Raw genomic sequence first — 12,760 nt, 5'->3', positions numbered from 1 at the left:
AGATCTTCAATGACCTGAAACTCAAAAAAGAGTCCTACAAGAAGGTCCGATTACAAAGGATGGATATTAAAAAACAACACTGGCATGTAGGGACAAAATTTGAAAGAGCAAGGCACAAAACAAGATTAAATTAGCTAGGAGCATAAATGGTAACAAGAAAACATTTTACAAATATATCAGAAGCAAGAGGAAGACCAAGGACAGAGTAGGCTCGTTACTCAATGAGGAAGGAAAGACAATAGCAGAAAATGCAGCAATGGCCAAAATGTTAAATGCCTTTTTTTGTTTCAGATTTCACTCAAAAGGTTAGCAGTGAGCAAATGACTAGCATAGTCAACATCCATGTAAATGGGGTAGGGTCTGACGCTAAAACAGGGAAAGAATAAGTTAGCCTTGGTCTACACTAGTAACTTATGTTGGTGAACAATCCACATCCCTGAGCAATGCAGTTCTACTGACCTAACTCCCGGGGTAGACAGCGCTACGTTGATGGGAGGGGTTCTATAGCCTCTCGGGGAGGTTGATTACCTGCACTGACAGAAGAAGGCCTCCCATCAGCCTAGATAGCGTCTTCACTGAAGCGCTACAGTTGCGCAGTTCCAGCCTTTTTAAGTGTAGTCAAGTCCGTAAGAATTACTTAGACATGTTGGATGTTTTCAAGTTGGCCGAGCCTTGCAAAATACGTCCTAGAATACTTAAGGAACTGGCTGAAGAGATCTCTGAGCCATTAGCGATTATCTTTGAGAACTCATGGAGGATGGGAGAGATCCCAGAGGACTGGAAAAGCGTAAGTGTAGTACCTATCTATGAAAAGGGAAATAAGGACAACCCAGGGAATTATAGACCAGTGAGCTTAACTTTGGAATTCGGAAAGATAGTGGAGCAATAATCAATTTTTACTCTCCTAGAGCAGTGGTTTTCAAACTTTTTTTTTTCTGGCAACCCAGTTGAAGAAAACTGTTGATGCCCGCGACCCAACGAAGCTGGGGATGAGGGGTGTGGGAGGGGCTCAGGGCTGGGGCAGAGTGTTGGTGTGTGGGAGTGAGGGCTGCAGGGTGGGTCTGGGAATGAGGGGTTCAGGGTGTGGGAGGGGGTCAGGGCTCTGGGTTGGGGGTGCAGGCTCTGGGGTGGGGCTGGGGATGAGGGGTTTGGAGGGGCTCCAGGTTTGGGGGGCTCAGGGCTGGGGCAGGGGGTTGGGGTGCGGGCTTACCTTGGGTGGCTCCCAGTCAGTGGTGCAGTGGGGGTGCTAAGGCAGGCTTCATGCTTGTCCTGGCACCGCGGACCGCACTGTGCCCCGGAAGCAGCCAGCAGCAGGTCCACCTCCTAGGCGGAGGCGTCCAAGGGCTCTGCGTGGCTCTTGTCCTCAGGCATCACCCCCTCCAGCTCCCATTGGCCGGGAACTGGCCAATGTGAGTGAGGAGCCCTGTGGCTCCCCACCTAGGAGCCAGACCTGCTGCTGGCCGCTTCTGGGGCGCAGCACTATGTCGGAACAGGTAGGGACTAGCCTGCCTTAGCTGGGCAGCACCGATGATGGGACTTTTAACGGCCCGGTTGGCGGTGCTAACTAGAGCCACCGTGACCCAGTGCCTAACACTCTGTGACCCAGTACTGGGTTGTGACCCACAGTTTGAGAACCACTGACCTAGAGGATAATAAGGTGATAAGTAACAGTCAGTATGGATTTGTCAAGAACAAATTATGTCAAAGCAACCTGATTTCCTCCTTTGACAGAGTAACAAGCTTTGTGGATGGGGGGGAAGCAGTAGATGTGATGTATCTCGACGTTAGTAAGGCTTTTGATACTGTCTTTCATGAGCTTTTCATAAACAAAGTAGGGAAATACAGTCTAGCTGAACCTACTATAAGATAAGTGGACAGCTGTTCGGGAAAAACAACTCAGAGAGTAGTTAGCAATGGTTCAACAGTCAAGATGGAAGGACATATCAAGTGGGGTACAGCAGGAATCTGTTCTGGGTCTGGTTCTGTTTTAACATCTTCATAAATGATTTGGACAGTGGCATAGAGAGTACACTTATAAACTTTGTGAACAATACCAAGCTGGGAGGGGTTGCAAGCGCTTTGGAGGACAGGATTAGAGTTCAAAATGATCTTGACAAACGAGAAATTATCCTATATAAACAGGATGAAATTCAAAGACAAGTGCAAAGTCTTCTACTGAGGAAGGAATATTCATTGTGCCAGTACAAAATGGGAAATGACTGCCTTGGAAGGAGTACTGTAGAGAAGGATCTGGGGGTTATTGTGGATCACAAATTAAATGAGGCAACTATGTAATACTGTTGCAAAAACACAAACAAACATACATTATTCTGAGTAATAGCAAGAGTGATCTGGCCTCAGCTGAAGTACTGTGTCCAGTTCTGGGCACCACATTTTGGGAAAGATGTAGGCAAATTATCAAAAGTCCAGAGGAGAGTAACAAAAATTATTAAAGGTCTACAAAACATGACCTATGAAGAAAAATTGAAAAAATTGGGTTTGTTGAGTCTGGAGAAGAGAAGTCTAAGCGGGGAAGTGATAACCGTCTTCAAGTACATAAAAGGTTGTTATAAAGAGGAGGGTGATAAATTGTTCGCCTAAACCACTAAGGACAGGACAAGGAGTAACGGTCTTAAATTGCAGTGGGCAGGGGGAGAGGGGGATATAGGTTAGACATTAGGGGAAAACTTCCTAACTCTAAGGGTAGATAAGCACTAGAACAAATTACTGTCACTAGGGAAGTTGTGGAATCTACATCATTGGAGGTTTTAAAGAACAGGTTAGACAAACACCTGTCGTGGATGGTCTAGATGACACTTAATCCTGCCTCAGTGCAGAGGACTCTGTCATGAGAAGACAGGACTCTGAAAAGTGAAGGGCTCATGATAGATAATCAGCTGAGCTCCCTGTGTGCTGCTGTAGCCAAAAGGGCTAATGAGACCCTTGGACATATTAACAGGGGAATATTGAGTAGGAGTAGAGAGGTTATATTACCTCTGAATTTGGCACTGGTACAGGTGCTATTTTAATACTGTGTCCAGTTCTGGTGTCCACAATTCAAGATAAATTGGAGAGCGTTCACAGAATAGCCATGAAAATTATTGAAGATGATCACCTATGGCATATAGGGGCAGCATTAAATTCCCTTCAAGAGTCTGGTCTCATGGCCAACCCAACAAAATGTAAATTAGCCACCACAGAGATGACCTTTCTGGGGTAGAGCATAGGGGCGGTCTCTTAAAACCACTAATTGATAAAGTACAAGCTCTAACCACATGCCTTGTCCTCAAACAAAAAGGCAAATGAAGCAGTTCTTGGGCCTGCTGGGATATACCAGAGGTTTATCTCTAACTTCACTTCACTCATGGCCCTCTAACAGATCTTATAAAAAGACAGTAACCCCAGAAAAATCCAGTGGGATGGGAATTGTGAAGACGCTTTTAACACATTGAAGCCCCACCTGTCAGTCGCCCATCATTTTTAATCCTGACTTTTTGCAAGAATTTATATTACATACAGATGCCTCCGATATTGGAGTGGGCCCTGTGCTTTCACAGGACTTTGCAGGTGAGCAGCACTTGGTCCTGTATTTAAGTAGAAGATTGTTCCCTGGGGAGAGGGCCTTTTCAATTATCGAAAAACAAGCACTGGCAATTTAAGTGATTCATAGATTTTCTCAGAAGTACCTGCTGCGTAATCCCTTCTCATTGATCACTGATCACGCCCCCAGCATTGGTTGAATACCATGAAGGACTCAAACCCATGTATAATGCAGTGGTACCTGGCACGCCAAACTTTTTGGTAAACATCATGTTTTTCCAAGGGAGGTCGGAGATGCGGACGCTTTGAACCAGGAACTGCTTCCCATCTTGACTGCTGGAGTATATGACGGGGTACACCTTAATCCCACCTGGGAAAAGGTTAATGGGGTCCTCTGGGCTCAGCTGACACTAAATAGGCATATCTGCAGAGCCTCCTCCACTGGGAGGAAATTAACTTTAAAGGGAGACTGTCACAGGAAGGGGTGGCAACCAGGAGAGAGATTGCTGTGCTTCAGAGTTTGCTGATTCCTGCCACAAAGATGCTGGGAGGAAGACCGCTTGTGAACCTCTGCTGCCTAGAAGAGCCCACCAGACGAGGCACAAGCTGGTTGCAGCACGGAGGGGTTGAAGGGCCCCACACCACAAGAAGGATGTGGAAAAATTGGAAAGAGTCCAGCGGAGGGCAATAAAAATGATTAGGGGACTGGAACACATGACTTATGAGGAGAGGCTGAGGGAACTGGGATTGTTTAGTCTGCAGAAGAGAAGAATGAGGGGGGATTTGATAGCTGCTTTCAACTACTTGAAAGGAGGTTCCAAAGAGGATGGCTCTAGACTGTTCTCAGTGGTAGCTGATGACAGAACAAGGAGTAATGGTCTCAAGTTCCAGTGGGGGAGATTTAGGTTGGATATTAGGAAAAACATTTTTTACTAGGAAGGTGGTGAAACACTGGAATGCGTTACCTAGGGAGGTGGTGGAATCTCCTTCCTTAGAAGTTTTTAAGGTCAGGCTTGACAAATCCCTGGCTGGGATGATTTAATTGGGGATTGGTCCTGCTTTGAGCAGGGGGTTGGACTAGATGACCTCCTGAGGTCCCTTCCAACTCTGATATTCAATGATTCTAAGATAAGCCCTGGCCTGGAGTCTAGCCGTATTTAACCTTCATAGGCAAGCTAGGTCTCTGTAGACTCTCTTGAAACACTCAGAGACTGAGTGTCCCCATAATTGTAAGGACTTTTAAAGGAGAAAGGGCTCTCCAAATACCCAAATGGGATCTACAAAGACCCAGTTTATCACAGGATGACTTGATCACATTCTGTAAGTGCCTACATGGGGAACAAAATTGGATTATACTGTAGAATCCTCTTCAGTGTAGCAAACAAAGGTCTAATGAGATCCAGTGGCTGGGAGTTGGAGCTAGACAAATTCAAACTAGAAGTAAGGTAAAATTATTTTATACCTCAACCACATCTCCCAGCAATGGGGCATTATTATTAACTATTAAAGATTTTTTTAAAATAATGTGTATTCTGGCTGTGCCTACATTTTGAGAGTGCTGTCAACAAATGCAGGCATGCACAGAAAAACACAGTCCATGGCGCAAACAGGATCAGCATTCAAATCCCCTTTTTTGTATGATATAGATAGCAAGCTGAAGCTTCTCCTGCTTCTCAGCACATGTGAATCCTCTGGGTGCTCCAGCCATTAGACTTTTGCTGCGCTACACAGCTAAACAAATAAATAAAACCCATGCTGAACACAAGTGTACCTATCTGTCAGGTTTCACACGTGTACATAATTTCTTTTTCATCAGCTAATCACCATCTGAGATTCTCTAACTTCAAACAGCACCCTGCTTTTGCTAGATACCTGTTGTTCTCTATAACACTGGGGAACAGTGGACATGCATACCTGACTGGTGAAGAGGTTCATGTTCCTCCTGATGAAACACAACAAGGGGGATTACCTCCTTAAAATGAAAGAAAAAGGCAGAGTACTGCAAGCAAAACATTGCAATGACTTGGAGTTCTCGGCCTTGTAATGGCAATGTGGGTGTCTCTCAGAGTGACATCTGTAGGGCATAGATGCCGGACTGTGGTGTATTTGCCCATGATATTTTCCAGATGGCATGTGGTTCCTGCCCCAGTACAACTAAATGTACTCGGAAGGTGTGGATTGATTCATATGCACATTAAAACGTGTTAAGAACGTTTCTGGAGTATGCAGTCTCTACATGATAAACGGGGAGAGGAAAGAGTAGCCTCTTGTAAACAATTCATGGATTTATTTAAAAGGGGAAAATGAACTTCTACTCTTGTGTTACAGATTCAATGGTTCTTTCCTTTGACTCCGTTGGACGTACAGTAGGCTCAGGTACAACATCCCCTTCTTCCCCCTCTATCTCCCTCACAAAAAGGCTTTTATTTAATTAGACTTGGTAGCCATGTTGGGAGGCAGATAACAATGAGTCAGATCTTGGTGCAGGATTACATTGAAAATTGGCTATCTAACCAAACTGGCTAAATATATCCTTGTGTTAAGAGCACTGGAAATGTCAAGGGACTTATTGTAGCAGGAGGTCTTGTCTGCATTTGAAATGCTACAATGGCAAAGCTGCAGGAATGCAGCTGCATTGGTTTAGTGCTTCCGCACTACTACCTCCGCCGATGGGAAGAGTTCTCCCCCCAGTTTAGGTAACCCACCTCCCTTAGAGGCGCTGTCTACACAGAGACTTAGGTTGGCTTAGCTACATCCGTCAGGGGTGTGGATTTTTCACATGCCTGAGGGGCGTAGATGGGTTGATCTTATTTTCTAGCGTGGGCCAGCCCTAACTTGTGAAACCACTTCCAATACTCAGGCCACGTCCACCCTAGCACTTTTTTCAGTATAACTTACGTCCCTCAGGGGTGTGAAAAAAACAGCCTCTGGGTGACATAAATTACACTGACAGAAGCACCAGTGTGGACAGTGCTATGTCTGCAGGAGTCGCTCTCCCGCCGCTCGTCGGGAGTGGTTTAATTATCTCAAGGGAGAGCTCTCTCCTGTCCGCATAGAGTGGCTGTAGGAGTGATTGTGCAGCTGCATCGGCACAGCTGTGCCGCTCTGAGCTTGCTGCTGTAGATGTGAGGTCAGGCAGAGGAGTTGGGCGCACACAATGCAGTTAATGGCCCGGTTTCCAGTGTGAAAGACATTGAATTGATGTTGCCCACTGACTGGCGAACAACGGTTTCATTCTCCCAGGAGAGTTTCTCAGCTGGACATGCGATTGAATTATGCGAGGGAAGGAATGCTCTGCGGAGGGGAATTTCTATAGTTTCTCAAGCAGGGCTATGATCTTGTTTTCTGCAGAGCTAATGAACCCAAGGGGAGTGTCTGGATGACCACATTCTGGTTGCCCTCTGAGTATGACCATGTGTATTACTGGCCATCACATAATTACATTGAAGCAAAAAGCAAAATTGAAAGGTTCTTTTGTGCTTGGGCTGCTTCAGGGAACTAGTGACTGTTAGCTTGGCTGCCCGCAGCACACCATGGACTGTAGCTCAGGCACAATGTCCTGAGGCAGACATTTCTACAGCCTAGCCACCACTGTGGCTACAATTCAGTTGACACTGTGTATAGTTGTGTGTGCAAAGTACCCACACAGGGGTTCTCAAACTTCATTGCACTGCGCCCCCTTCTGACAAGAAAATAAAAAATTGCTACATGACCCCAGGAGAGGGGACTGAAGTCTGAGCCTGCCTGAGCCCCATCGCCCCCGGTGGGGGTGGACCAAAGCCAAAGCCCAAGGGCTTCAGCCTCGGGGGTCCTGTAACCTTAGGTCTGCCGCCCAGGGCTGACACTGAAGCCTGAGCCCTGTTGTCCAGGACTGAAGCCCTTTGGCTTTGGCCCCAGGTGGTGGGGCTCAGGCTTCAGCCCTGGGCCCAGCAAGTCTAACATCAGACCTGGCGACCCCATTAAAATGGGGTCACAACCCACTTTGGGGTCCCGACCCACAGTTTGAGAACCGCTGACCTACAGTATTAGTTTGTGAAACAGAAGTCTGAAAAGACTGGGAGAGTCCTGTAAAAAAGTTTCAGTATAGGCATGACATGGGCTTAAACCTGTCCTTTTATAGTTGCTAAAAGTCTGACCTGATTACCTTTCCTTTTTAAAAATGAAATTTGCTCCTGGATTTCTTTTGTCCAATACTCTTTCCTCCCAGGTTGGTAGGAATAGTTTGCTGCCTTCCAGCATGGTACTAGTCTTCTGCCTGCACGCTTATCAAAGAAAGCCTGCTGCCTGGCACGAACAGTGAAGCTTGTGCAGAGAACTCGTACTTATCCCGGCCTTGGTGTCATTTGGTTCATTTTTAAGCCCGAAATGCATTCTGATGTTCTTTCATCATTCTCTAGCAAGCTGATCTGTCAAGAGTGCATGATCCGATTCAGGAACAGCTTAGGGTTGCTGGCACCGCGTGCAGAATGGAAATGACGCCAGGTTTTGGTAAAAACAGTCTTCTTGGTGCTTTGCATTAACCCCTCCCCCAAACCCTGCCATACTAATGGCTGTGCAGAGTTTTCGTTAATACTCAGATGTGGGCAAGAATGGAAAAGATTAAAAGTATATGAAATCTCTGGGTGAATTCAGAGGGGCATAATTCGATCTTGGTTTCCCCCGAATTATTGCTTAGCTACTTACCAGTTTTAAAGCATAGTTAAGTCCATGGATAATTTGAGTTTGGCATACCTTTACAGAATTCTGACCGGTTACTCATCAATGTGGAGTTACAATATTAGCTTCCTATGTGCCAATTTTCTATGAATGTTAAAAATAGGAGTATTATGACCAGAATGGGGTGTTACAATCTGAGAGAAGATAATTAGAAATTTAATTTATTCATGAAAAAACAAATTCTGTTGATCAGTGTCTCTGAAGTCATGTTTTTGTGAGGAGTGGGGAACAAGTCTAGTTGTAAGCAGGCTGGCTTGCTGGGACTTTTTGAAGAGACAAGTCTCTGCCCTCTGATTTATTACATCTCAGGGAGAGCAGTTGGAGTCCTGAGGAGGTCAGTAAAACACCCTTCTGTAACTCCATCTCCCCCAACAAAATCCAATTTCTCCCTTCTTATTATAAAGCAATCTGCTACTCAGGAGAGAGGGGCTCAGAAATGCCCAAGAGAACAGGTTTTCCAGAGATCTGTATGCTAAATTGCCCGTGTATTAAACACCTTGGATTTATTACGCTGCAAGTTCTAGCTCACGCTGAGAATTGAGACCTGTTGTAAGACATCAGTCTGTGTGTGGTCTCTGCCCAGCTGAGGGTAGCTTTCCTTGTTAAACAGGAAGGAGAGAGAGAGAAACTGTGACTCTTTTTCTTCCGCCGTCCATTCCATCACACCTTGCTGCGAACCCAGGAACTGGCAGTGCCCAGAAAGAACCGAAAGAAGCTATAGCTGCACCAGGCCCAGCCATTCCGAGTAGGTGTTGTTTCAGGTCGGGGTATAAAAGGGGGGAAAAGTTGAATATATAAAAAAAATAGTTTAATAAATTAATTATTCAAGATGAATTAGCTGTCAATCACAACATCATTCCTAGGATTTCATATCATTTTAAACAAGCACAAGGAAACTTTCTGTTGTTACCTATCAGCTCCGTGTTCTTGGGGAACCAGGGCACAGCGTCCAGCCTGTCTGACTCACGAAAGACCTTCCTGGCCCCTCTCCCCCACTCCCAGCCTCTGCTTGAACCAAAGCCAATCAGAAGCAAGACTTACAAAAAGCAATGAAAAGGTGGTGGAAGACACATCTAAACCCCTTGGGACAAGGGTGACAGCTTGGAAGTGCTGCTTGACCCAGCCTACCGAGTCGAGGGACATATAAGGGGTCAGCTTAGGAGTGCTGATTAACCCTGTCCTCTTAGACAAACTCTGTTAATGTGTGTGTTTGTGTTTGTCTGATTCTGGGGCTGGAAGAACCCAGCCCTGTGGAACCTAGGTCCTGCAGGATAGCTCCATTGGGAGGGGACTAGAGCTCCGTATGAGAACACAAGTGACACAAGCAGTACGTTGATAGAATTACCGAAACAACCCTCCTCCCGAAGAGTAACCCTAATAAATGAGCATACCCCAAAGTAATGGGCAGACTGAGTTCTTCATTTAACTTTTTAGAAGTGCTCAACTATAACCACTAATTCATGTCTTTCCATGGCCAGAATAATTTCTCTTGAATTGACTGTAAGACTTCACCTTGTTTTTGTATTTTCTGTTCTGCGTATGTGCAATTCTCAACTTTCAGGAGTGCCAAAAGACTGCTGCACTCTTAACTCTTCAGCTGGTGGAGGTCAGGGGCAGTCAGGATAATGCTGTGAAACGTGCAAAAGGTTTGTCCGGCGGTCACTGAGCGCCTACCTATGTGTTGATTCACAGAATAGCATTGGCATGGAGCCTGTGGCTAGCTGATGTGCTGAGAGATGGAGGAGTGAGGTTTAGAAGTGTAAAAAGACATACGGCCCTAAATAAAGGGGGTCCCTGAGGCCACATCACGATCTTGTCTGATAGTTGGGGCTGGATGTTTCTGGGGTTCTCCTCTGGCCCATGCGTCAAAGATAAGATCTTGAGCAGCAAGGGAAGGTCCATACTTTAGTCCTGGGTGTGTTGTCAGGACCAGCTTTTTAGTTGGGGCCAGACATAATAGGAACCCGTATTCTGAACTCTGGGGGCTCCAAAGCAGAAAACAAGGAGAGCGGGAGTTTGCATGGGACCTGGAATGGGCGCTAAGTGCGTTTTTTATAGTTGCTTTGCTTTACATTCAGATGCTGGCAGCACCCACTTAGAGCTTAAAAATCAAATTTATATCTCCACTAACTTTGTCCAAGAGGTTGTTGGGGTTTTTTTCTGTCTGAGAGCAAGCAGATTAATTGCTCTGCTCTAGGCCTGGGGAGGTTAAAGGTGCATTGAAGATATCTTTCCCTACAAAGACTGCTGGAAGCTATAGAGTGACCTTTACTCACCGCCTTGCTAACAGGTGGATTGAAAGCGATAAGAGTTTTGGTACACTATACGCCTGTGTGTAAATCATATCTGTGCACCTGAATTGGTGTCAGAACGTGAGTGTTGATCCACCATTGCCAACTTTCACGCTGTAAATAATAAGCGCCCAGACTGTCACAAGAAGCCAAAAATCAAGCTAATCCCATTTCAAAACAAGGCCAAAACAAGCCAATCCCTAAGAACCCCAACACTCTATGTGACTAGATCTCCCTGGCATGCAGTCTGGGACTGTGGGCCCCTCCCCACCCCATGCTCTCTCCCTACCTTGCCCAGAGCCGATAAAAAAAAAAAAGAAGCAATAAACAAGTCAAACAAGCTACAAGCCAAAAACTAGCCCACAAGCAACTCACAAGCCAATTAAGCCAAAAACAAGCCCGATTTCTGCGTTTTTTTTCATGGGTTTGGCATGCCTGGTTTGATCCCAGCAGTACCCTTTGGTATAATAGCAACCTCTCTCCTTACTAGCGTTACATTGCTGCTACGGGAGGGTTTGATTGTTGGCTGGTTTAAACTGCTCTGTTCAAGCAATTTAAATAGTGTACAGGTTTTGAACCTCCTGCATATTTTAAGGTAACCGTAATCTGTTGGTTTCTAATCTGACCCTTCTCCTCTGGGCAGTAGTGTGGACTGATGAATATAAAGAGGGTTTTTCAAAAATGCTTGAGTGATTTAAGAGCAAAAGACCTTTGGGGATTTAGGTGCTTGTGAAAATCCCACCCAAAATGTACCGTCAAGAAAAGCATGAAACAGAATGCAGTACAGAGCTAAGTGTCAGAAAGAGAGTCTGGGATCCTAAATGGCAAATTTTGGATGGACCCCTGTAATCAAGTACTGACTGCTTAGCCGTTGCATGTTTGGGGCTGTGTTGGTGTCCATAGCTCCTTCTACGGAAGTCCTGGACCCTGATTCTTTTCTTCGGAAGAGGCTGGAAGGTGTTTCTTTCTGTACATCCAAATAACTGAAGGAGATGTGGGGTGGGAGGAAATATGACACCTTCTTTTGCAGCAGCCTGCTCTTTATTCCCTAAGGAACACACAGGGTTAATTTGGTGGGTCAGAGGGTTTTGTTTAGTACAGTGGATTTTGGCAGTTTATATTTACTTATTCTGCAAAACTGCTTTCCCTTTTTGTTAATCTTTGATTAATGGGACTCACTTCCTATTTTGTTTACCTGACTACAGACTAAATGGGAGATGGTGGATTTTTGCCAATGACTTTCGTGTGCTGGTTGTCTGGTGTAGACAGTCTTTTCATGACTTGGCCAACATATTCAGTGTCACTGTCTGTTCCCTCACCACTCCTGTTGACCTTGCAGAGGTGAGGGTGTCCATTCGGAAATGTTGAGAAGTGGTTTATAATGGATCTTACAATAATAATACTTCAATGTAATTTTTCTTTGTCTTTGGTATCTCTAAAGATTGTCAGCCTCCCCTGTAGGTCACTGAGAGCTCATGCACGTGACTTTTTTATTAATATTATCTTTGATTTTTACTAGGAAATATGATACAGCTTCTAAAATGGAGAAACAAATTCTCTTGAAAGATTGACTAAGGGATCATTAACTGTATTTATGCAAGTGGACACATGGCATTGAGTGAAATAACAGTTTATTTAGCAAAGAATGTGAATGGATTTAAGCAGATAACTTCTTGGGAGAATAAAGGGCATATGCAGTTCATGGGGTGAAATCTTTCACCTTCATATTGGAATTCATTGCCTGAATTCAGTCTAAACCAGACTAACAGATTTTCCTGTCCATGGAAGTTACTGTAATTTATTAGGAAAGGAAAAAACTCTCAAGATGTACACATTCCATTCACTTTATTACGAAAACTGGAACCTCTCAGACTTTAATAGTACTAAAACATTGGGGTTGGAATGACATCACTTGTCTCATCCTCTGAACTAATGAAACTTGCGCCTATTTTGAGGGCAGGGTCGTGACTAAGGCTTTTGTCATGGTTATTTTTAGTAAAAGTCACAGACAGGTCACGGCTTCCTGAATTTTTGTTTATTGCCTGTGACCTGTCTGTGATTTTTGCTTTTCTGGCTCCATGGTTTTCTCCGCCACCATGGTAGCTTGGAGCTGTGGGGTTCCCCCTCTGCCCATGGCAGCTGGAAGCTACAGGGGGGGGCCCTCTGCCCGCGGCTGCTGGGAGCTGCAGGGTGACCATATTTTCCAAAGAGAA

General features: G+C 45.2%; 1 protein-coding gene across 1 annotated transcript in view; it reads left to right on the top strand.

Moving 5' to 3' along the window:
• ST3GAL3 (ST3 beta-galactoside alpha-2,3-sialyltransferase 3) overlaps positions 1–12,760 on the top strand; it is a 355,813-nt gene that overhangs the window by 90,196 nt on the left and 252,857 nt on the right. Inside the window, exon 3 of the mRNA XM_077823827.1 lies at positions 5,869–5,916. Coding sequence (XP_077679953.1) covers positions 5,869–5,916 — 48 coding nt within the window. The remainder of the gene's footprint in view (positions 1–5,868; positions 5,917–12,760) is intronic.

The sequence above is a fragment of the Eretmochelys imbricata genome, chromosome 8 (genome assembly GCF_965152235.1).
Source record: "Eretmochelys imbricata isolate rEreImb1 chromosome 8, rEreImb1.hap1, whole genome shotgun sequence".
In the NCBI taxonomy this organism is placed as follows: domain Eukaryota; kingdom Metazoa; phylum Chordata; order Testudines; family Cheloniidae; genus Eretmochelys; species Eretmochelys imbricata.
The sequence above is the reverse complement of the archived record's forward strand: the minus strand, read 5'-3'. Positions and strand labels throughout refer to the sequence as shown.